General features: G+C 43.6%; 2 protein-coding genes across 4 annotated transcripts in view; both read right to left on the bottom strand.

Annotated features, from left to right (window-relative positions):
- Positions 1–40: 40 nt before the first annotated feature.
- On the bottom strand, positions 41–25,152 carry myo7ab (myosin VIIAb). Of its 3 annotated transcripts, XM_061802969.1 has the most exons (49): positions 25,081–25,152; positions 24,237–24,304; positions 23,693–23,806; positions 23,417–23,569; positions 20,983–21,167; positions 20,376–20,497; positions 20,106–20,248; positions 19,825–19,938; positions 19,570–19,723; positions 18,853–18,929; positions 18,652–18,771; positions 18,362–18,507; positions 17,251–17,461; positions 17,042–17,177; positions 16,742–16,848; positions 14,588–14,629; positions 14,147–14,284; positions 13,201–13,359; positions 13,040–13,132; positions 12,029–12,123; positions 11,866–11,950; positions 11,314–11,532; positions 9,827–10,144; positions 8,170–8,379; positions 7,923–8,099; positions 7,759–7,848; positions 7,521–7,648; positions 7,271–7,397; positions 6,932–7,051; positions 6,674–6,847; positions 6,321–6,548; positions 6,052–6,222; positions 5,868–5,985; positions 5,644–5,770; positions 5,403–5,572; positions 5,140–5,330; positions 4,946–5,070; positions 4,710–4,867; positions 3,662–3,815; positions 3,425–3,580; positions 3,229–3,334; positions 2,382–2,495; positions 2,219–2,306; positions 2,038–2,144; positions 1,726–1,911; positions 1,530–1,646; positions 1,380–1,463; positions 1,077–1,196; positions 41–545 (listed from the first exon to the last, which is right to left on the bottom strand). In XM_061802969.1, exons 2-49 carry the CDS (start codon positions 24,252–24,254, stop codon positions 453–455), a joined length of 6,588 nt encoding a protein of 2,195 aa, XP_061658953.1. In that variant the 5' UTR covers positions 24,255–24,304; positions 25,081–25,152; the 3' UTR covers positions 41–452. The 3 variants fall into 3 exon arrangements, with proteins under 3 accessions (XP_061658953.1, XP_061658954.1, XP_061658952.1); XM_061802970.1 differs by lacking the exon at positions 14,588–14,629; XM_061802968.1 differs by lacking the exon at positions 14,588–14,629 and having other exon boundaries at positions 3,229–3,337; positions 3,425–3,815.
- Positions 23,736–25,169, bottom strand: part of LOC133491619 (calpain-5-like) — a 44,533-nt gene continuing 43,099 nt past the window's right edge. Inside the window, exons 14-15 of the transcript XR_009792444.1 lie at positions 24,237–24,304; positions 23,736–23,806 (exon numbers count right to left, since the gene is read on the bottom strand). The gene's annotated coding sequence lies outside the window, so the exon portion shown is untranslated. The remainder of the gene's footprint in view (positions 23,807–24,236; positions 24,305–25,169) is intronic.

The following is a 25,169-nucleotide window of genomic DNA, read 5'->3' as shown; positions in this document are numbered from 1 at the left end:
TTGGAAAACAAAAAGCAAAGAACTGTACACGTTAGCCAGACATGTTCCAGTCATTTATTGATGACGGTGATGTCTACGGGGGATGTCGTCAAGTGTTTAAAACACTAATGCTTCGTACAATAAAAAAAAAAAAAAATGTATCTTGAATGAAGATGAAGTCTCTGTGGCACATTGTTTGCATACTTAGTGACAAATTGGGATTTAAATATGAAAAACTACTTCCCTCCGAAATGGAGAAGCTAGCTAGCTAGCTTGCTAAAACAACATACAGGTAACTTGACGAAAGGAAAATTGATTAAACGGGGAATTGAGACCGGAAAAGACGTGACGTACACCAAGAAAAAATTGAACCATGAAATATTCAACTACCTATGGGTGATAAACTAGCATACAAAAGATAATCGGAAGGCAAATAGTGAGTGTTAAGGGCCAAGATGGCGTCGCTTGGTCGTTCACTTGCTGCTCCCGCGAGAGCTTCGCTGTTTGGTCATGGTGGTTAGCATCTGGCTGATGTACGATGTCAGCAGGTCGTCCATTTTGTAGCCCTGTGGGGGGGCCGATCACATGTGACACAAATGCTGTTGAAATGTGCTGAGCCGTTTTGAAAATCCATTTAAAACTGCGGCTTAAACGGGAATTCCGGTGGTTTGCGTGAACAATGTATCCGATACGTCATGTCATACATTCCACCGGTCTCACGCTTGCCTTTTCCGCTCGAGTGCCTGCTTTTGGCCATTAGAAAAAGTGCAGAAATTAGACGCATCGCTGCATAGATCGCAGGGTTGAAAGCATGTGAAAAAAGATGCGGTTTATAGGCCGGAAATTACGGTACCAAAAAAAAAAAAAAAAAAAAATTCTCATTATTTTTTTTAGAATTCTCGATGTCAATCACAACGGAAAGAGTTTCACCTGCCCCAGAATAAAATATGATCCTGTCCATTATGTTCTACCATACATATCTCATCCTCCCTGAACAAGGACATACTGTCGTCTGGTAACCTAGGAATGCAAAACCACACAAATGTGTCCCGCGTTGTTGGGGTCTAAGCCTTGGTGGAGGTTGAGTTGGCACTTACTAGCGAGGTTTCACACAGCAGCTTGCTGCCTCGCACTAGGTTGCCGATGGTGATGTGGAAATAGGTGTTACCGCTGCTCCAGTTGGAGATCTTGGTGAAGGGGTGCGTAGTCAGGATGTCCTGTGGGGAGCAACACCCGCAAAATATCTGCTTCATACCAGTCTGGTCTAGGCGCCGTTAAAACGGGGTGGGCGGGGGGACCTGCATTTGATCTGGCTCACCATACAATTGTAACCCAAACATAAATGTTGTCTGGTCCCGAATAAAAAAAGGAAAACTCACTCGGAAAAAAACAGGGCTTACCTTCGACTTCGGGTCAATCAGACTGACTCCGTGTTTGTTTATGGCAATCAGGAGGGTTTCTGGGTAGTTTGGATCGGTGGTTTGCTGCATCAGAATAAACGTTATAAACGTGGCAACTCGTGAGATTTGGGGCGACGGGCACGTTTGTACCTTGACCTCGAAGAAGGCCGAGCCAAAAGTGGCCCACTTGTTGATGATTTTGAGGAAGGACAGTTTGGCGTCTTCTCTCGTTTTTCCAGATTGTTTGTTGAACACCGACATGATCGACTGATTGAGCGAACAAAAACAAAAATGTGATCACGGCAAGGTTTGGCCGTAGAGCTCGAACGCGAAGCGCCCCACACACCCTCTTCCAGTCGTCGGCGGACAGATGTCGGCTCTGGTCCTGAGGGATGAGGTCCTTGAGGATCTTGGGCATGTTCTGGAAATGAGACTTGTCGTCCTCAAATTTCACCCGGTAGATGAGCGCCGCCAGCTGGTGCACTTCCTCCTTGGAACACTTGTGGTAGCCTCGCAGGTACTTCGGCAGCTCCTACGCAGAAGACCGAGAACTTACAGAAGACCATTGCAATAGTCAAATGAAAAGATGTGTTTTTATAAAGTACTAAGTAATATTATTTATTTTTTGCACAAGTAAATGATCAGGAAGTGTAATCACTTGGTAGTAGTGAAAGATTGAGTCAGCCATTGAGTCTTTCCCAGGAATGGTGTTGGTCCACAGCTTTTTCATGAAGAACACCTGGTAGGTCAGTGAAGGCACCACACCTGCGCACACAAGTAAGACCCGAGTCCATATTTATTAAAAGTCAATTTTGAAAAGAGCCTTTCTTTTTTTTCACCATCTTTCACGTGTCTGGCTTTCTTGATCCAGTCGGTAAGGTGGCGCACAAAGTCAAAGAAGAAGTCGCCGTCTGGCACGCTGATGACCTGGAATACCAAACGGGCGATCAACCCACCGCCAGAAGTTTCTCTGGACAATCGGACGGGACCATCTTTTTGTACCTTGTCGGTGATCTTGACAAAAAGGCTGAAACCCTCCGACGATTTGAGCATCAAACGTCCCGAAATGTTGTGGCAGAAGTCTTTAGCTTTCGTGCTCGACTCCACTTCGAACACCTGCCAATGCAAATGCAACAAACAGAACATGCTAAGTACGAAAGCTAACGTTTTTGTATTCAAACACATAATCAAGTGTTGCATATCGCTGACAGCCTGAAGCCATTTATGTCAAAATTTTGTTATCCATCCATTTTCTTAGCCGCTTATCCTCACAAGGGTCATGGGAGTGCCGGAGCCTATCCCAGCTGTCATCGGGCAGGAGGCGGGGTACACCCTGAACGGGTCGCCAGCCAATCGCAGGCCACATCAAGACAAACAGTCGCACCCACAATCACACTTCGGGGAAATTTGGAGTGTCCAATTAATGTTGCATGTTTTTGGGATTTGGGAAGAAACCCGAGCACCCGGAGAAAACCCACGCAGGCACGGGGAGAACATGCAAACTCCACACAGGCGCGTCCGGGATTGAACCCCGGACCTCAGAACTGGGAGGCTTTCCAGCTGAGCCACCGTTCCGCCTGATATTCCATATGTTATTATTATTTGATTTGATGTTAATGCTCTGACTTAAAAAAAAAAAAAACAACAACAACAACAACAAACTAAGAAGTTACTCATCAGTTACTCAAGGAGTACGTTCTTCCTCTTATGTAAAAATGATATTTTTACTTGAGTCATATTATTCTAAAGTTCCAATCTTGATTGTAATAGTTGTCTACTCTACCCAGCTCTGGTGACATCAAGCAAGTGATCAAAAGGGGGTGTCGGGTATTTTAAGGTCAACACTCACCTCGTCCGAGTCGTCTGGGAAATAAACTTTGTGGAAGATCTGCGTGGTTTTGTGCTGGATGGCTTCCACCTCCACCAGGTGAGGAGGGTATTTCCTTGACCCGTTTCTACTACCAGAAATCACAAGGCGAGTGTGACCCATGAGAGCGGAGTCGATCAGGAGAACGAGCACCGGATACGTGAGCTACCGTTTTTACCGTAAGGCTTTCTGCAGCCGCTGCATGCAATCCGGAGCCAGAGGGTAGTGCTTCTTGGCCTGGAGGAACTTCTGGATGTGAGGCAACAGGATGTTGCTGGGAGGGAACAACCCAGTACACAGCCACAACAGCTCCCATCCCTTTTCCTCACTGTACCTGAAATGACACCCGAGCGTGATGTTGAGTCCACACGTTAGCGCCGCTAGCACGAGCGTCCTCGTGGTTGGCCGAACTTGCTTGATGTGATTGTCAGTGAGCTGCTTGACTATCTGACAAAAGATCTCGTCTTTGAGTGGCTCCGCCTTCAGCGCTCCCTCGAAGATCTGATCGGTGAGCTCGTTGACGGAACGCGCCCGTTTGGACGGGTAGTCACCCATGTACTTCATCATAGGTGCAGCTTTAGTCAAGGTTGTAAACACTGCTACTACGACTGTGCTGGGAATGTACCATTTAACAACTGTAGTGTTACGTGTGTGTGTATTTTTATTCTTTGTTCTCTTCATTTTCCCATTATGTTTTTAAGTTATAATGCGCATCTTTGTGACACTGTTTCCTTTCATACTTTTAAGTCCTTATGATGTGACACAGTTTCCTCTAACGCTCTTGGGTCCGTGTGGCGCGAAGTCTTTTGTGTCCTTTGTGACACGGAAGTCGGAAATGTTTCAAGGATTACCTATAAAAGGACGAGAAAGACGGACAACGGGGCTTCTTCTAACGACTTCGCTGCTCTGGGAAACTACGCTGCTTGGAACACTAACTACACGGACGTTTACTTTCGCTAACTCGGAATACCCGCTGGGACGAACATTTGCTTGTTTGGGAACCAGTGTTTCGTTCAACACTGGTGACTATTCGCCATTGTGGCTCAACGACTCCATTCTTGAACGCCTATTTCGTGTTAGCTATTTTCTCGTGTTTGTGTTGTATTGATGTGTGTGCGATTAAATATTCAGAAACGCAATACAACTACTTTGTGGCATTTTGCTGGTTTCAACAAAGGGGACGTTAGTCGAAATCAATAGTTGTTTGTTACTGTTTGTTTGACAAAACGATTGCAAGAGCACTCGCGGCTGTTTCCATCCCCCCTTTATCTATACCACCTGCTATCTATAATTAGTTCATACTAGTGGTGGTAGGTTATATTCAATAAGCTAACAATGTTTACTCGAAACATGGAGTTGAGTAACTGGACTGCACCATTAAAAAAAAAACTTGCGCTGCAATAAGGGAACCACGACATAGTGAGGGATGACCGTAACGGGGGTAATCCTCCATTAAAGGATATCCATGAACACCTGGCAGGCGTCCTGGGAAAGCTCCTCGTGGGCTAAGACCTTCTTCAGGAGAGGCTGCTTGAGAGGCTCTCGGCTGCAGCTCCACAGACGTTCCTTACCTCGCGTTTTGGAGATCATCACCCTGCTCAGAGTGCTCTTTGGAGGAGGCCTGGAGACGTCGCAGAGAAGGAGGATTAATCACAACTGCAGCTTTGAAAATGAATTACACATGCGAGGAATTAGGAACCTAAAATAATCGTAGGAGAATTCCTCCAGCGTGTAGGCTTTGCTTTTATCCTCACTGTCGGCAAGGCTCATCTGGGACAGCGTCACAGATTCTCGCCGCTGGTCTGGAGTCATCGTCACCAGCGCCTTTGATTAAACAACAGGGAAGGATTGGAATGTGGATGCCGTCAATGAGACTTCATCACCATCACTCACCACAATGTCATACTGCGGTCTGGTGACAGTGGGAAGGACGTAAACACAGTCGGCCGGGAAGTCTCCTCGCTGTTTGGTCCTGTCGTTGATCCCGTGCGCCCAGCCCGAGTTCATCACTTGTTCTCCGTCGTGTTCATCCAGTATGATTAGATCCCCTTTGGAGAAACTCAGGAATGTGGACTCCGCACCCGCTAGGAGATAAAAGACACACATATGGCAGTCAGCAGGTTTCCGCTTGATTCTCGGGACGAGCAGAATCTCACCAGGGTTGGGGCAGTCCAGCAGTCCGACCACAAACTTAGACCGCTTTCTCAGACCTTCCAAGAATGCGACCACTAGATCTCTGATGTCTTCTGCATTATTGGATGTGAACGTGTACTCGTCTCCTTTGATGGTGGCCAACGTAAAACTCTGGCCTTGGAGTTTTCCTCCTCTGCGCCATTTTACCATCATAAACTCACCAGAACAATACATCCTGTCGTAATTAGATCTCTTGCACAATACCTGCTACTGGAGACAGCAATGATTTCTGGAAAAGAAAGCTCCAGAAGGACCTGTTCCTGCTCATCGACAAAATAAACACCGGTCCAGTTGACTGCCACAATAACGTCATTCTTGGGCAGGCTCGGCCCTGAGAACGCAAATATGAAGAAGCATGAATGCGCAGAGAGTAATGATCTGCATCGAATCTCAATGTGTGAGCTTTTCGCAATTTTTTGGTTCCCGACCTGAGAATTTGAAGGCCTCATAGAAGCGCGAAAACAGCAAAGGCCACTTAAGTCGGGCAAAAGACACCACATCCTCCTTCACTTTCTGCGTGTTGGGCCTTCTCTTACTATACAGTCCCTGGATGGATATTCATGGTTGTGGCAGAGTGAAACTAAAGATGCACCAAGGTTTGTCGAGCGCTACCTTCTTGTGAGCGGTGACGATGAGCTGAGCCCACTTCTCTGTGGTCTTGGCGGAGGTAATCTCTCTGTCGGGGATGTAGGAGGGGATGAGGCTGAGGAGGCGATCGTGCAGGATTTCTATGCCGTAATCCACATAATACTGCTGAGATGCCAGCTCGGCTAGGTCCTCTTCCTTAGGGGGAAACGGAAGATCTTTGAAGACTTCTGAAGGTTGTGAATCAGATCAAGGCGAGAGGCCAAATATTGTAGCCGAGGCTGACAGCGGCTCACCCTCTCGCAGCGGTACTCTCCAAACTTCACTCCTCGTACAATCTGCTGATAAATGAGATTTGTGGCCACGTAGTCATTGGCGGGGTCATGCCACGGAGTGAAGATCTCCTTCCTGAAAAACAGTCTCCATGGGGCATTTCGCTCCTGGGCGCCCTGTTCCTTGGCATACTGCTCACACTGGGAGACGGCGTCCATGACATGGTCGCTGCTGCTGCCCAATGACGACACCTGACTCAACAGATTAACAAGCTTCTTAAAATACGGCTGTCGAGCCTTCACCATCATCATGACCGTCCTTCAGTTTCCAGTATTTTTCATTGGTTTGTGGGATGTTGTCGAATTAAATGATGTACCTTGTCAAAGAGAGCGATGTACAATGAGAAACCAAAGCGATCCGTGAGGTTGATCTTATCTGCCAGAGCGTTGCAAAGCTCACTGGCGGTGGTGGCCGAGTCCGCCAGGAGAGTCTTGGTGGTCCCATCCATAAACGTCACTGGCAGCATGATGGGCTTCTTTGATTTTGTAGCCTGCAGGATGGAGAAATACTCAGCTACTTGAACAAAACATAAACAATCAACCAAACCCGTAAGTGCTTTTTTGGCTTCAGTTACCTGTAACTCTAACCAAGACGGAGGCTGCGTTCGTGTACGGTTGACGAACGTCCTCCTAAGTCTTTCTTCGCAGTACGGCGCATAACCGGGTGGGCCGTTGACCAGGAATGTCCGCAAATACTGACAATATGCAAATAGGTTTGTTGAAAGTTTCAGCTAATAAACGTGATCATGACGGCAGTAGCTTAATCCAAAAGGACTCAGCTCGGGAACCGGTATTTGATTCAAGACTGATGTTGGTGCGTAGACCAAAGCAATTTCTTTTACTATCTTAACATTTTAAACCTGCAGTTTTCCTCGACTATTCTTTTCCTTTTTTTAAAAGTTAACATGTCTAACCTTGACAAACTTCTCTGATGGTGCAAAGCAGCCAACACAGAGCGACAGGAGGATCCATCCACGAGCATGGCTGCTTTTGGATGGATTCTGAGAGAGCTGCTTGCAGATCTGACAGTAGATCTCATCCCTGGGGAATAAATCCAGATTGAACTAGATTCAAGTGGACTCCCCAATATTTATGGAATCTCAGTAAACTCAAGTTTAAAGGCAACGCTGTAGTCTCATCAGTCATTTGGAGGAGAGTTGTCACCTGAGGGCAGGTCTGAGGATGCCGTTTCCGATGATGAAGTGAAGTTTCTCCAGGTTGGACGTAGGTCGGTCCTCCAGCATGCTGTTCCCCTGGAGGCCGTAATCCCCCTCGGTCAAGCGCCTTGTCACCTGTGATATTGAAGATCCGACGACCACTCATTCATGGATGTCAGATTTGTGAAGGATCTGTGGGTGTAATTCCCCTTTCTGGATGAAACAACCCTGTATATTGTCCGCACCTCTTCAGTGATCTTGGACTTCCTCTTCAGGGTGAGAGACACAAGCTTATGTCGAACACTGTTCCTCTTCTGACTTTCAATGGAGCTGTTCTGTAGTTAGAAGAAAAAATATAAAATGTAACAGCAGCTACTCTGACTTTTTGGACTACTTGTCCCTCCCTCACCTCCGCTTCCAACTGCAATTCCTGCAGCTCCCTCTTGTAGGTCCTCTTGCCGAGGGTTTCGTAGATCTTGGTCATGACGGGGATCTTTTCGCTTCCGTCATTGAGGACCAGTTGGCATTTGGGCTCGGGCAGGTCGCCCATGAACCGCAGCACCGTGATCCACACGGCTAACGCGGCCTAGCGGACAGAGGGCAGGACACTCGGGAAGTTACGTTTTCTCGTGTATGGCTTTTGGATCACGTCTCACCAGCTGGTCTCCTTCATCTTCGTGAAAGAGCAATGGCTGCTTCAGCGGTCGCTTGATGTACGTGCAAGTGGAGATGCCTTGGAAGTACGTTGCTGCAAATTTTGAGAACTTGTACTCGGACAGGTCCTCGTCTTCCTCATCGGGCAATGGCAGAGCTTCATTCACCACCTCTACCTCGGCCTCCTCACCACGGGGCACGTTCACCAAGTCCTGTCCAGGAGGACACAAGACGAGCTTTTCAAAGGGGTTGCAGCACTTGATACATTTGAGCGGAACACTGAAAAAAAATCCCATCAGTACATTTATTCTGATATTCACTGACATTTTATGACTTCTTCTTCTTCTTTCCTTACAAACTGTGGCTAAAACCTACCATCCAACAATCAATAAAGGTATTAGTAACAAACCGAACAACCAAGTTATGGCCCAACCAATTAGACACCTAAAAATTACTGTATTTTTCGCACTACAAGGCGCACCGCATTATAAGGCGCACCTCAAATGAATGGCCTGGTTTAAAACTTTTTCCACATATAAGGCGCACCGCTTTATAAGGCGCATAGAATTGATGCTACAGTGGAGGCTGGGGTTAAGTTATGGATCCATTAGATGGAGCTGCACTAAAGGCTCAATATTGATCCATACAGCATATAAGGCGCACCACATTATAAGGCGCACTGTCGGCTTTTGAGAAAATTAAAAGCTTTTAGGTGCGCCTTATAGTGCGGAAAATATTGTAATAACAAAATCAACCAACTAACAGCCCAACAACAAACAAACCACCTACTAAACCAGTGATTCCCAAACATTGTGCCAGGGTACATTAGTGTGCCGTGAGCGGTATTCAGGTGTGCCGTGGGAATTTATCCAATTTTATGTAATTGCTAAAAAAACCCAAAAACATTTATTCCAAGAAATAATGTATCTGTATTCATATTTTTATGCAGGGAGGCACAATGACAGACAGAACAAAAAAAAATCCTCTTCTATTACATGGCAGGAATCGATCCATTTTTAGAGACATTTACTGTTGTTGGTGTTCCGTGGGATTTTTCAATTGTAAAATATGTGCCTTGGCTCTATAAAGGTTGGAAATCACTGTACTAAACAACTAATGTAGAGACAAAAAGCTGTTTTTTTACAGTTGTTAACCATTCAAGTAACTGACCAACCAACCAACTAACTCACTACCTAACGAACTGGCCAGCCAACTAGACGCGTAATTAACAAATTAACCACCTAACAGCAAACTGACTCACGAATCAGCCTACTACGTTTCAATCGATCAATCAATCAAGTAGCCGACAAACAACCCAAATGAACAAGTGACTCACAAACTAAGCAAGTGCAAACCGCCAACTGGGTGACAGACTAACCAACATAGCACCAACCAACTAATTAGCCAGCATTATACAGACCAACAATAGACCTTACTAACAAAACCACGCGAATGATAACCAACTACTAACGAATAAGCAAGAAGATAACCTAGTTACCAACAAAAAGTCAAATACCAAATATCCCTCTAACTAAAACAAATCTAACGAACCCACTAATCATTCACCAACTACGGTAACTACTTGACTGATGACTCGCTGTCAGTGTATGATAAAGTGTGTAGCAGGCGAACACACAGCAGAGGATGGCGAGTGCATACCTCAAAGCCAGCGGGAGCTTGGCCCTCCTGGTTGGGCAGCGATCCGGGGTTCCCCAAGAATCCGAACATTCGGTCCACCATGTCCGAATGGTCCACCGGCTGCTCGCGCTCCCTCTCCATCTGCTCCAGCATCTCCTTCTTCCTGCGGGCTTCCTCCCGCTCCTCGCGCTCACGCTCCTCTTGCTGCTGGGCCAGCTGGACCAGGCGTTCTTGGTGCTTCCGGTCCGCCTCGGCCTTGGCGCGCCTCGCCGTCATCTGGTTGCAGAGCCGCTCCTCCTCAGCCAGACGCTGGCGCTCGGCCTCCAGGCGATGCTGCAGCTGTGCGGTGAGGGTTGAAACTATTCTCAATAAGAGGAACTCGCCAAACTCACCCCTCCGTGGCTTCTTCGCCGCATCGGAACAGGAAACTGTCGCTGTTCTCAGCACCATCATCCAAAAAGCTCAATAATAAACTGACATTTAACCCACGGTTAAAAGAGCACATCAGATTTATTCAGTCTTTGATTTGACAACGTGAAACAAAAAGGCAAAATAAACACACACACTTTAAGTTCACATACAAAATTTGCTGTGTAATAAAAATAAAAAGGTCTAAACGAAGGTTCTGTGGTGACACTCCAAGATTCATGCAAGAATCAAAGGGGAGAAAGGCAATGGAAAAAAATGTTTCAATTAAAAAATAAACGTTGAGGAATGCCACTGAGCTGGAAGGCAAATTCAGTGTAACGTTGGTTCACACATCACAACATAACAACACTAAGTAAGATACAGTGAACTCACATTCGCAGTCCAATGAAATTACATATTGTGTGGTTGCATTGTTTTGCCTCAAACACGAACAAGTGTTTTTTTTTAGTTAAAAAAAGATCAGAAACAGGGAGTTTTTTTTCAGAAGAAAAACAACAAAAAAATGTATTCTACTCAGGAAAATGAAGAAAAACCTGAAAAATCTCTTATTGGGATGAAAGCAAAGAAACCGATGAAATATTGAGACTTTGCTGTTGTTTTCCAGGTAAGATTAAAAATAATGTGAAACTTTTTCCCCCCTCAGAAGCACAAAAAATCTTGGATGTTTTTCGTATCAAAAGAAAAAAAACAACCATGCAAAGCGTGTATCTTTATACTAGAAAAACTAAATTTATGGGATTATTTTTTTTTTAAATCAGGTTTTTTTTCCCGCTTAAAAAAGAGTGGAAGCTTTTTGTCATGAACAAAATGAATGGAATGGGGGGGGGGGGGGGGGGAATCAGAAAATATCAGGCACAGTTTTGTGGGTTATTTTTCGTATTGAAAACAAAAAATAGTGCCAAAATGTAAGCTTCTTTTTGGAAACGTGAAGACATTTGAGCTGTTTTTCAAAGCAAATATAAGTTTTGCAGTCCAGTAAAGCTTCAGGACATGATAATACTTCAGCAGTAAAAAGCATCTCGTTCAGGGATGCTAACATGGCACAAATCGCAGTAATAAACGTAATAATGTTTTTTTACCTCCGCCCTGAGCCTCTGACCGAGGCGTCTGGCTATCATGCCCCTGGTGTAGGCCTGGATCGTCAACACGGCGTGGAGACGCCGCCAGAACGTCTGGCGGATGAGGAAACCCCTGCAGCGGGCCTGGATGAGGGCCACGCAGCGGCGGGTGGCGCGGTAGCTCGTGTAGTACTTCCTTGCTCGGTAGACGGCCTGCAGTCGCAGGAACCCTCGGCGCATCTGGCAGGCGAGAGGAAAGGGACTGTTATTAGCGCTGACTGAAGAGTGATGTTGTGGTTCTCCAGAAGGTCCAAATTGTGTCCAATAGTGAAATACGCAGTATGAAAGATAATCTTAAATTAGGTAGGGTCCCTAATTAATGGCAAAGAGCATTGGTAAAAATTGATATGATCACTCCGCAGTCTTATTCGCTCCCATGTTCATGTTCCGGGGAGCTGCGCAACTTCAGGATTAATTTTTTATTCAAAATCCAAAGAGATCCAACAGCCTCCTGTCTTTGCGTTCCGAGAGGCCGTCCAAAAAAACTGCTGATTCAACGTTAATCCGACTTACAATTTTGTAGTTCTTCCTGCAGCAGTAACCTCGCCAAAGCTTCTGGATGACGGTTACAGCACTCCTCAGTCGGAGAAAGGTGGTCCTGGGTGATGGGGTGCAAAAAAAGATTGCTATGTTGAAGTGAAGTAAGAAGAGAGGGCATTTCCGGAATATTCCTAACCTCTGCTTGAGTCCACGCACTGCCTTCTGGATGAGGATGACCTTGTCGGTGATGCCCTTGTCCCGCTCAATCTCCAGCTGCATGTCGTGGTGATCCTGTCGGGAAACAGGAAGTAAGACGATAAAATCAAACGATCCCATAAAAAAAACGAATCTTGCAAGGGTTTGGAAACCCAAAATATATATATGTATAGCCTTTTATCGGAAAAAAAAATGATAAAATTTATTTTGGTGATAAAATGAAAAATAATTCCCATCTTATTTTTTGGAAAAGGAAAACATTTTGTCATGTTCAAATAATAACAACACACAAAGTTGGAAATCCTTATTGAAAAATAAAAATATTTGCTGAAAAAATTCCCCCCAAACATATTTCATTATTTATTTTTCCAACTACAAATTCAGTTTAGCTTTTTGGAGATAACACAACAAAATATTCCAATACTGTTCTTTTTTCACAAACACTCAAAAATAATTTCAGATGAAAGTCTGAGGTTTTTATTGAAAAGAAAGAAACAAGAAAATATTTGTTGAAAACACAGATTAGAGGTTTTTTTTTTTTAAAAAAAAAAAATCAAAAATACCCCCCCGAAAAAAAACATAATATAAAAATATTTTTGGGCAATAAAATAAATACAAAACAAAACACACTTTGAAAAAACAGAAATTGAACACATGACATTAAAAAAAACTATGAAGTTGGATCTTTTTTATGATCATTATTAGAAATGATTTTTGTTATTTTTTTAAATAAAAAAATACTCCCAAAAAATATAGAGCTTTTAATTAGAAAAATGAGGAATTTTAGATTTTGTTGGTTTTGAAAAAAAAAAAAAAAAAAAAATCCCAAGATGTGTTGGGCCTTATATTTTGCATGTGGTCATTTTCATTGATTCCACCCCCCCCAAAAAAAATGTTTTTCAAAGGCAATATTGTCAACAATGGCAGAGAACCCGCGTCTCAATGCGTTTGCCTGATTGATGGTAGAAAATTCTGGGTTTCAGGTTAGTACCTTGAGGAAAATCTTGGTTTTTCCGATCTGCCAGTCTCCGTGTCTTCCCAGTCTGGCCAGGACTATCTGTTGGCAGGTTCCTCGCAGGTTCTCCTGGATGGATAATTCGGTTTATTCCCCCCAAAAAGTCTGTTTGCACGACAACATTTAGCGTTATTCACTTGTACGTGGGCAGGTTTCACGCCGGGCAAGAGGACTCGATAACGATCCACAAACTCGGCGAAGGAATATCGGATGGGATACCCGGCCCGTCTGATCCGGATGGTCTCCATCATGCCAGAGTAGCGCAGCTGACGGATGCACAGCTCTCTGTCGAACAGCTGGAAGAGATTCAGAGGAGGAACAAACGGAATAAGAAATGTTAATAAGTACAAATGTTAACACAAATAAAGTTTTCCTGACTCAATTAATTCCTAACACAGCCAGATCCCCAGTTATTAAAAGGGTGTGCACACTTGTGCAACCACATTATCTCAGTTGTTTGGTTTTACTTCCCCTCTCAAAAATATTTTATTTTTCTTCATATGAATGATATAGGCGGCACGGTGGCTCATCTGAAGAGCGTTGGCCTCACAGTTCTGAGGTGCCAGGTTCAAATTCCCGGCCCTGCCTCTGTGGAGTTTGGATGCTCTCCCCGTGCCTGCGTGGGTTTTCTCCCGGCACTCCGGTTTCCTCCCACATCCCAAAAACATGCGACATTAATTGGACACTTTAAATTGCCCCAAGGTGTGATTGTGAGTACAGCTCTTTGTCTTGATTTTCCCTGTGATTGGCTGGCAACCAGTTCAGGGTATACCCCGCCTCCTGCCCATTGACAGCTGGGATAAGCTCCAGCACTCTCCGCGACCCTTGTGAGGATAAGCAGCTAAGCGGATTGATGAGTGATATAATATAGTAGGGCACATGATATCATACAGTAGTACATAATTTATCTTTTTAAAAAAAGTAAAAAAATTGTTGGTTCTTTTTTGGAGGATGGAATGGATTAACGGCATTGCCATTCACTTGAGTGGGGAAAGATGATTTGAGATAATGTTTTGAGCCTCTTCACTAAAAAAAAAAAATAATTTTAATTGAACAGTAGAATGTAAGACTTGCATAACTCACCATCGGTTTCTTGAACTCATTGGGTTTGATGCAGCGGACAAAGAAGGGCTGACATACGCTGAGCGTGCGCATCAGCATCTCCAGCGAACGCTTGAACTGGCTGCTCAGCGTCGGCGAACGCTTCCTGGTCTCCACACCCTGCGTACGGGACACACGCATAGCAACACTGAGCAGATTTGCAGTGAAACCAAACGTTGTTCTGTGCGCTCGGCACACGATACAAGAACAAACATCGACTTTGGAAATGCTCTACCACTCACAACACGAGAAACACGTGCACGATTCTTTGAGAATTTCCATGCAAAAAAAAAATCCAACCATTTTTTTGCAAAATCAACACCAACATCCGGCACGCATCTGTGAAATAAAGAAGCGGGCGCTACTCTGCGGGGGACTTCAGTAAGAACGGGGAGCAAACAGGCGCTAGAGAGCCGAGGTTACCTTGGGAGCAGGCGTGCTGGGCTGCTGATAGCCACAGAGAAACTGATGGCAAAGAGTGAAGAGACAGCAGATTGATGGAGGAAGGCTATGCTGGCATTAGTAACAAAATAAAAAATGAAATAAAAATAAAAGAAATGCTGGAGGGGAGCAAAAAGGCACTAGAATTCTTGCAGCAGGGGTCCTCACTTGGTGGCGACGCTTATTTTAACCTGCGCAATATTCAGGCATTTATAGAGCTCGTGCACCTATGTCATAAAATCACGTGACTGGCCGGAAGTGCCGGTCAAACAAAGCATTGTTGAAAGTTAATTCCATTGAGACGAAATAAAAATATGTCTTATAGCACGATACCCAGGGTTTGTCTGATACCGTTAAACATTTAGAAGGTGATAATTTACGACGGTACGTGGAAAAACGAGAGACACTTGGCATAGAGGACCCATATTTCATGCCAAAGTCGATGTTTTTGCCGATAAAAAATTAAACTGTCCATTCGCTTCCGCTTGTCTTGGACAACTGGATCTACACACGCGCATCTGGTGAGTAAGTCGTCGAGATTTACATGAAAAAGTTCGAAAGCGTATTAAAGTCTGGACGCTTACAAATACTTCGTTGGTGGATCTGGTCTCAATCAAGAATAAGCCCCACTTAGTGACAGACCCATTTTTTTCAATACAAATACCAATATTTCAAGAAATGACCCCTGGTTTTACACAAACTCGCATTCATTAACTATGATTTGAAAAAAAATTACGACGGGGAGTCGTCTCCTTCGTACACGGAAGCGTGTTGCGGCCACACGTTAAACTTCGGTAAACCTCTCTGACAGACACTTTTATTTTCTTTTTTTGAAATACGCATTGTCCTCAAATGAGCCAACTTGGCATTATAAATACTTCTTGGCAAATTTGAGATTGAGAGGAATAATTCCTACCTGAAATGAAACGATAGCTACACAGGCGTGTGTGTATTTTGGTCGGGCACCATCCATCACGTTTAATTGTCGAAATCCATCGATATTTTCTGGTCTTTTCATCTGGTATTCCATAGAATGAATATCTTTGAATATCTGTCTCGTCTGTTGTGACAACCAACAGCACGACAGGTCTCGGGTATTGTAAATATTCTCCTCCGGTTCAATGTCTCCCACAATGTCGAGCAGCTCCGTTTGACCTTCAATATGGCGCAGTGAAAATGGTGACGTCACATGCACGAGCTCTTTCGTAGTTTGGTGGGCAACTTTACACGTGAAATTTTAGGACCTTTTTGTAAGTCTTATTTGGTATGTTGCAACTTTTGGGGGGTTTATGTGGAGTCATGTAAGCTTGTGCAACTTTTAGGAGATTTACAGGACTTTAATCGTAACCTGTGCAATTTTCAGGGATCTACAATAATTATATTAACGTGTGCAATTTACTGTAATGTTTCAGTAGTCCCTTCATAATAATCACATTTTATGATGTGGTTCCTAGTACGTGTTCTTGTCAGTTTACCAGCTTTGATGGATTTCGGGTTAGATTATTTTAACCTGGGCGGCACGACGGATCAGACGGAAAGCGTTAGCGTCACAGTTCTGAGGTCCCGTGTTCGATCCCGGCCCCGCCTGTGTGGAGTTTGTATGTTCTCCCCGTGCCTGCGTGGGTTTTCTCCGGGCACTCCGGTTTCCTCCGACATCCCAAAACATGCAACGTTAATTGGAGACTCTAAATTGCCCCTAGGTGTGATTGCAAGTGCGGCTGTTTATCTCCATGTGCCCTGTGATTGGCTGACAACCCGTTCAGGGTGCCCACGCCTCCTGCCTGTTGACAGCTGGGATAGCCTCCAGCACTACTGCGACCCTCGTGAGGATAAGCGGCTAAGAAAATGGATGGATGGATTATTTTAACCTGCACTATGGTACAGCAGTTCTACTTTAATGTGTGCACATTTTACAGTATTGCTGGTAAGTCTTATTTTTATTATTTTTATTATAGAATAGAATAATATTAATAATAATAATATTAAATAATATATAATATATTATATTTATTTTTTATTTTGGGGGAATTTAGTGCTTTCTAATTTTTTTTTTCAATATTTTTATATATTTGGTGGTACAAAAGGTGGAGGCTCACAGATGTAAAAAAAAAAAAACAACGGGGCTTTTGCTCTCACCATGGCCACGTCTGCCTGGAAGATCTGCTTGATGAACTTGTTCTTAGATGAGTGAACGAGCTGGATGATGTCCGTGTGGAGGCTGTCGCGGTTTTTCTCCAGGAAGCCTTAAAGTTGGACAAAAAAAAAAGCTCCAAATTTGTCCAATTATAGTATCTTTGCTCCTGAAAAACAGCTATGCAGTGTAAGATGTTTCTTGGGGACATAAAAACGCAACCACTGATCAATTGTTTTTGTCAAAATTGAAGGAAGAGATATCATTTTTGGCTTTTTGGCTATCAAAACAACAACTGAACTGACCTCTGGTTTCGTAGTGCACCACACCAGCAAAGTGTTGGATACCAAATTGGCTCTCGTAGCTGTTTTTCGGGGGGATGTAGTTTGAGTTGAGTTTGTGCTGCGAGTTGAGCTTGTACAACATCGTGGCGTCGGTTCCCTGGCAGAGAACCAAGAAACGTCAATGAACTGCGATTTATAGATATCGCATTTTTTCCAGCACGGCATCGTACCTTTGGGAACTTGCTCTCCTCGTCAATGAGGGAAATGATGTTCATGGGTTTGTTGGCGATCATGTCCAGCGCGTCCTGGTTGTCGGTGAACTCGATGTGCTGCCAGCTGATGTCCTCCAAGTTGTACTCCTCCTGCTCCAGCTTGAAGACGTGCCGCACGAAAAACTGCTGAAGGTTCTCGTTGGCGAAGTTGATGCACAGCTGCTCGAAACTATGGTGGAAAAAACAGGTAAAACCTCAACTCCAGGCATTCATACAAGTGTCAACCTCATCTTGATTTGCGCACAATCTGGCTCCGACTTGGTATGTCCGAGGTCTTCACTCCAAAAAGTCTTGCTCTTGTCATACTCTCAACTCCTCAAAGTCTTGGTCGGTATCATCTCTTTCCTTGATCTCAACTCCTTAAAGTGTTCATGACTTTGTCTCGATTCCTCAAAGTCTTTGTCTATACTCTTAAAAGCTTTACTCTTAACTTGTACTCAACTTTTGGAAGACTGACTGTTCACAAGATTTGGACATGTCATGGTCTTGGCATCGACTTGATCTCAACTCCACAAAGTCTTATCTTGGTCTCAACTCCTAAAGTTGACCGTGACTCAGTGGTGACCTCTCAAGGACTCCATCCCTAAGGTATTGTTCTTGAGTAGGTCTCTATTATTCAAAGTTTTGGTCTGGACTTCGTCTCAAAGGTTTCCACCTTGGCCTTGACTCGGTCTCACCTCCACAAAGTCTTGTCTTGGTCTTGTTCCTCAAAGTTTTGGTCGTGACTCTTCAAAGTCTTCCTCATGACTCAGTCTTGACTCTCCAGTCTCTGTCTTAACTTGGACATAAGACCTCAAAGTGTTGTTCTTGACGAGGTCTCAATTCCTTGAAATCTTGGTCTCCTTAAAAATCCTGCTCTTGATTTGTTAATAACCCTTCAAAGTCTTTCTCTTGACTTGATCTTGTGGCTGAAAGAGTATTGATGTTGAACTCCACAAAGTATTTACTTGGTCTCACCTCCCGAAAGCCACGATCCAGCATTGACTCCTAAGGTCTTCACTTGGACTTAACACCTCGTGTCATGTCGCCGACTAAAAAAAACACAAACACTTCTACCAATTCAGCCAACCTGTTAACGATGAAGTTCTCGAATCCAAAGATGTCCAACAAGCCAATGGACCGACGCATGATGTTAGTGTCATCGCAGGACGGCGGTCTGTATATGGCAGCGTTGATCTTGTCCACGATCCACACAAACAACCTGCCGTAAATACCCTTCAAGCCAAAAACACAGAACTCAGAAGAATTCCGACCATCCAAATAATACAGTGATATTGTCACTGGTGGCAAGTAATAAAGTACAAATAAATACCTGGTTACTGAAGTACATGTACATTTTACATCGTTAAAGATCCAAACCTTAACGAAGGCGTCCCGAACATCCAGTCCTTGTTCCACATTGAGAGGTGTGGCTACACTTTCGCCACGTGTGATTAGAGTTCGAGTGGTCAGACACACCATGACATCCTTGGGCTCCACCTGGGAAGCATCGCCGGGGAGTGCAAATTAAAACCGTGACCGTGAAGACGTTCCATCGGTTTAAGTTGGAAAATGACACACCTCCATAAGCGACGCAGCGGTGACCAGGTCTGGTGATCTGACGACGACGCAGGCATCTAAGTTGTCATATGTACGAGCTGATGGAAACAGGAGAGAGGAGGTAAGACATGATGATGAGATCTAATTCTCACTCAAAAACTCACCAAAGTCTTGGTTTGACAGGATCTGAAAATGTCAAAGTCACATTCACGTTTTAATCGACTCCTTAAACTTCTAACTTGAACTCAGCCTCCCAAAGTCAATCGTAGCTTAGTCTCAAATCCTCAAAATTTCAATTGTTTTCCTCCCAACTTTTCAAAGTCTTAGTCTTGACTTTCTCTCAACTCCAAGTCTTTGTCTTGACTTGGTCTCAACTCTTCACACCCTTTACTTGGTCTCCTGTCTTCAAAGTCTTGATTCACAATTTCTTAAAGTATTTATTTGGTCTCAACTCCCAAAGTATTAACTGGCTATGGTCTTAGTTTTGACTTGGTCTTAATGCCTACTCAAAGTCTTGGTCTTGACTGGATCACAGCGGTTCTGAATCTTGACTTTATCTCACCAACTCAAAGTCTTGATCTTGGCTCAGTTTTAATGAAAAACCTTAGACTGATTGAATTCATCGCAACTGACTGCAGTAGATAACTCATACCTACGTGTATTTCTCTCTTTTCTGGCAACTAATATAGATCCACATTGACAACCCAAGAAAAAAAGCTTATAAATTAGATGACATACCCTCAAATCTCAGGTTGCCCATGTGCAAGATGGCGGCCAGCAGTTTGGAGATCTCCCAGGTCTCGGTCTCGGTGAACATGAGGACCTTCATGGCCGCCAAGATGCTGGAATAGTCGGTCAGATCGTCGCGACCGTCGCACTCGGTGCAGCGGCCCTGTGAGGTCCCATCATTTTTCATAACGATACGGAATTGTTGACGTTTTGATGAGAATGACTGCAGCCATTAATTAGCAAAGGAATGTCATGAAGTCCTACCATGGTTAGGTAGCAGTAGTCCGTGGCCAGACCCAGGCCCAGCTTGGACTTCATCTCTGGGAGCATGCCCTTCAACATGCAGTAGAAAATATGGTAGTTCCTCTCATCTGGTGCCTGGAGACCAAAACCATAGAACCAATAAACTATATAACTTTTCTAATTAGACAGGGCTTTTAGACCTTGTGGAATTTTAGGCAGCGAATATTTTTTTTCAGTGACTAACGGAGTATACGTTCCAAAATAAATCTGAAAATAGGTCCACTGTGTGAGGTTTTTCTCACCTGCCGACACACACGGGACTTCTCCAGCAGGTACTGTTCTATCTTGGCTCCTTCGATGGCCCCTCGCTTGTTGAAGTGGATGTCGATGTACTTCCCAAAGCGGCTGGAGTTGTCGTTACGGATGGTCTTGGCGTTCCCGAAGGCTGAATGCCAAAAAAGAATGGACAAGGGGATTACACTCCTGATCTTGAGGTACTTCCTATCCGGAAATGTGGTCACCGGTGGTAACTGTTTTAAATTGTGAAAAAAATGCAATTGTGTCGGGTTTACCTTCGAGGATGGGCGTGGCCTCCAGGACCTGCTGCTCAATCCAAGAGTGCTGACCGCTGATGGCCGCCAGGAACTGAAGAATCAGCTTGGTGCTCTCGGTTTTCCCGGCTCCGGACTCACCGCTGCCACCGTGAGCACATATCAGGCCATAACCTAGCATAACAGACTTTGATCCACGTTAACTTCGTTTTGCCGACTTAATATGCTTATGCTTAACTCGCTTCCCGCTCTTTACCATTGCTTTCCGGTAATGACTTTCTTAAGACTCCTCCATGTCTAAAATGACTCTAAAGTTCGGGGTTGTAGCAGAGGTGGCCTGTGGATTTGGTACCGGGGCCTAAAGACATTTTTGCTAGTCGAACGTGGCAGTTCAGAACAGTTCTACATTGACCAAGCAATCCGAGGAGGAGTTTGGATCCTGATTGGTTAAAAAAAGACTTTGATTTCTGATTCTGAAGGCCCTTAGGTAAATGAAATGAACATGGCAACATGTCACAGAGGTTGAAATCCAACATACATGCAGCTTAGTCATGGGAAATACTGCGCAGAGCCGATCAATTGGATCGTAGACTATAGACGGAAATGTGGCACGAATGGACAATCGCACCTGATGATACAGCACTGGTCCTTGTTGTTGCGCTGCATGTTGAAGTAGCAATTGTCAGCGATGGCAAAGATGTGCGGCGGCATCTCGCCGATCTTCTTGTTGGTGTACAAGCGGATCTGGTCGGGGGTGTAGATGGGCAGCAGTTGGTAGGGATTGACGGCCACTAGAATGGAACCGGTGTACGTCTGCCAAGGGAATCACAGGATGGGAAATTTAACCGTTTTTTTTTCAAAGTTTTCTTCATTTCAAGAGAAGAACATGCCAACTACAGGACCACTGGAATCGTTATTTTGGATGCAAATGCCAACCAATGAAAATAATAAAGTAGATTATTCAAAACTATAATACAAATTAATATGAAAAATAAAAAATATAATATAAAAAAAATACTTCTGTCTGTCTCAATGTCTGTATTATACCGATCCAAAATGGCCAAGGTATGCACACCAGAAGGAGCAGCAGAATGTCCATTAAATTGAAGCAAAAAAATATGGCCAAAACTCTTCAATCCTTCACATTTACATTAATTACATCACAACTGAATGTTTTTAATAAAGTACAATATTATGGTGTTGTTTTCCTTTTTTAAAAGTGACTTTTTTTTGTTGTTGGCTTTTAGGGGAGGCTGGAATGGATTAATGGCATTTCCATTTGTTTCAATGGGTAAACATGATTTGCGATTTGAGTGTTTTGCGGTACGAGCATGGTTACAAAACAAATTTAACTCGTACCGCAAGGCGCTTCCGTCTTGATTGAATAAGTCATTGCTTTATTACGTGAATCACTTTTCAGCATCTAGTCACGTCTACGATCTAAAACGCTTTACAGCGGCCTTAGCGAGGACACGGTTATTTGCAAAGCCATCGATTCAATGCATTTTCTATGTGATTCAACTACAGGGAAATCAAAATTCTCTTGGCCTTCCGCTGGAAACAATCGAGGCATTAGCTGCGGGAGGTGAAGCTGGCAAAAAGGTGCGTTAGCGTACGCGTGGCGCAACCAATCATACTCACCCTTCCACCACAATTTGTCTACATGAGGAGAGAACGACAACCAAAAGACACATTACACAAGGAATTGCTGTACGCGGCCATATTCAAAGACATAATTCTTTACGTACACCATGTACAATCTAACTTTCGTTTTCGTCTCATATAAACACCCATCGGGAAAAAAAAAATTGTAATAAGTGTCATGATCTCAGTTTTTGGGTGTCCTAATAAGCACTATATATCTGAACTCTGTCGCCAACCAAAATATCAGCACCTACACGAGCTCCTAAACATTCTCTCAAATTAATAAAAATCTTGTGTCTTGTATTAAAGGCGATATTAGATTATCAATTAAGAAATGTACGAGAACAACATAACAATAAAATAATAATAATAATAAAAAACAAAGAATTTAGATTGCCTGTGCAGCGTTTGCATGTTCTCCCCGTGCCTGCGTGGGTTTCTTCCGGGCACTCCGGTTTCCTCCCACATCCCAAAAACGCGCAACATTAATTGGAGACTCTAAATTGCCCCGAGGTGTGATTGTGAGTGCGGCTGTTTGTCTCCGTGTGCCCTGCGATTGGGTGGCGACCAGTTCAGGGCGCACCCCGCCTCCTGCCCGTTGACAGCTGGGATAGGCTCCGGCATTCCCCGCAACCATCGTGAGGATAAGCGGCAAAAGAAAATGATGGATGATGGAAATTATTCATTTGATCATTTAACAAATAACTTTTTTCAATTCGACTACAAAAAAAATAAAAAGACAGAACATACTGTAAAACATTGAGCTACACCTGTACAATCTTAATATTTTCTTCTTTTATGTCCTGATGATTCACGTAGGGCACATTTGATTCTGTATTCATAACAGGGAATTTAAATAAACCTGCATCGACAATCGTTACCTAATGTTGAAATTATTTATAGTAATAAGTACACTTAACCGCAGGGAATCACAGACAGAAGTAAACAGCTTACCCCGAGTGAGAGCTTAATAGTCAGGCCGCTAGCGGTAATGAATGTGGCCAGGATGCTAATAGCTAGCGAGTTAAAAAAAAGCAACATTTTTATATAAAAAAAAAAAAAAAAAAGTGCGGGCCAAAAGTGTGTATACACTTGTTTTCAAGTGGTACAAATATTTTTTACAGGTTGCATTAGCAATGCCAAATAGTTTAGGTCAAGAGCAAAGAAAGTGGAATCTAAAGCAGCATTGTCCATGTACCAAAGGAAGGCAGAAATAAATAATAATCATAATAACAATAATAAATCAGGTCTGATGTGGAATGAAGGAGGTAAGGAAGGAAAGCAGGACATCAGGAAGGAAAAGATGCCGGGAAAAAAACCCACATCTGAGGTAAGGAAGGAGTGCGCTCATAAATCTCATAAAAATGATAGCTATTTTTAGCACACAAATGTATATTAACTATCGTGTAGTTACTGACATAGATGACGCGTTCGTTGTAACGGATCAGCAGGTTGCGCAGGATGCCCGCTTCATTGAGGTCACCCAATCGGATCATGTCCTCCACCCCCTGGATGGAGGTGGGGTGCATGGGCTTGATGTGGGTGCTGTTCTGAGGGGAGATCCAGTGTTCCTGGAGGAGGGGGGAGGAGACGGGAATCACCCCTTTATGGCAATGTTTTCTATAATACTGTAGTATAAACACCGGCAAATTTGAAGATAAAATATTACTGGGGGACAGCGTACGGCAGCTCACCCGGCCTTCGTCGTCCAGGACTTGGATCTCACCGGAGTCGCACAGTTTGACCACCGCCCCCACGGGAACGTCAAACTCGCGACCCGTTTTGAGGTCCAACCACACATAGTCGCCCTGGAAGCGACAAGACGGAATCAAAACCCCCGTCGGAAGTCGTGAAAATCAACGTGAATGTGTGGGAATTGACCCCCCCCCCCAAAAAAAAAAAAAATCACTATACATCATATTTGGAAACTTGCCTTTGGCATGTAACCTACTCTGTACATCCAAAAAGTGTTTAGGATACCACATCATTTTTTCACTCTCATTCTTGTGACATAACATTGTAATAAATCTACGTTTATTTGCAAAGACTTTGCGATACTGTTTATTTAAAAAACTCCAAATCTCCAAAACGCAACACGTTGTTTGTTGTTTTTAGCTAAAGAAAAAAATATATATAGGTGTTGCCGAAGAAAACTTCACCATACATCCTTTATACTAGACAATAATGAATAAATCTCATCCCTTATTTTCACATTTTTCTTTTTCTTTTCTGACGCACCTGCTGCAGAATGACCATGGTTCAGCGTTGGCTTGATTCCAGGACATCAGACGTCACATGAATGGACCCTGCAAAGACATTTAACATTAGAAATACATTTTGGCCTTTTATTAAACATTTTGCACTGGGAAATGAAGGGAAAATAGTGTGTGAGAGGGTGGGGGTGAAAGGGGGCCCGGTCAGAGCTGCCACCACGGCCTTATTGGATTCCTGGAGCTAATCCTACCACTTAAGCGGCAAGCATAGTTTACTGTACAGTCATTCGTATGACTGCTCAATCATTTGCTCCCCCATTCAAGTAAGATACAAAGTTGCGAGATATAACAGAGATGGGTTATTTTTTGTGTGCATAAACGTCTTTGTTGTTAATGTAGTAGTGAAGAAGGCGTTCAGTTAAATAACAGTCGAAATCAACACTTGCGTAGGTTTCTAACCCTTCCCAAAATGACAAAAATGTTTAAAATAATACAACAGGAACAGAAGGATACTAAATACTATCTTCCTGTTAGTTAGTTAGTTATTTAGGTCAAGGCAAGCTACTCCTCCACTAACACATCACACCGAATATATAATCAATGTTTTAATCACACCCAAGAGTTATTTTTGGAAAGGTACTACAGTATATAAAGTTAAACTACTGTTACTATTATTAATCTTATCAACACATGTATTTAAACATCACATACACAAAGTCTTCGTTACAATTACAATTAAAAAATAAAGCGGTGGTCACGTTTTGTAAGAATGCTAAAAGCTAGCTTAGCTTTGCCACTTAGCATGTAATTTTCAAACTGTTTCGCTAGAGATACATACCAAAAATGAGCAAAAGCAAGCGTGACAGCACCTGTCTATTAAAAGTGGTGAGATGTTCTCAAATCGATTACAGGTCTCTGCAGGGTTGTTAGCATGATAGCTGTTAGCATTGTCATGATT

Source organism: Syngnathoides biaculeatus, chromosome 18 (genome assembly GCF_019802595.1).
Source record: "Syngnathoides biaculeatus isolate LvHL_M chromosome 18, ASM1980259v1, whole genome shotgun sequence".
NCBI lineage: Eukaryota > Metazoa > Chordata > Actinopteri > Syngnathiformes > Syngnathidae > Syngnathoides > Syngnathoides biaculeatus.
This window is presented reverse-complemented; position numbering and strand designations above follow the sequence as displayed.

Coding starts and splice junctions, on each gene's coding strand:
- myo7ab (XM_061802968.1), bottom strand. Junction 18,508..18,651: donor TTCGGGACGCCTTCGTTAAG/GTTTGGATCTTT, acceptor TTTGGCTTGAAG/GGTATTTACGGCAGGTTGTT. Junction 6,848..6,931: donor CGTCTTGGTTAGAGTTACAG/GTAACTGAAGCC, acceptor TCCATCCTGCAG/GCTACAAAATCAAAGAAGCC.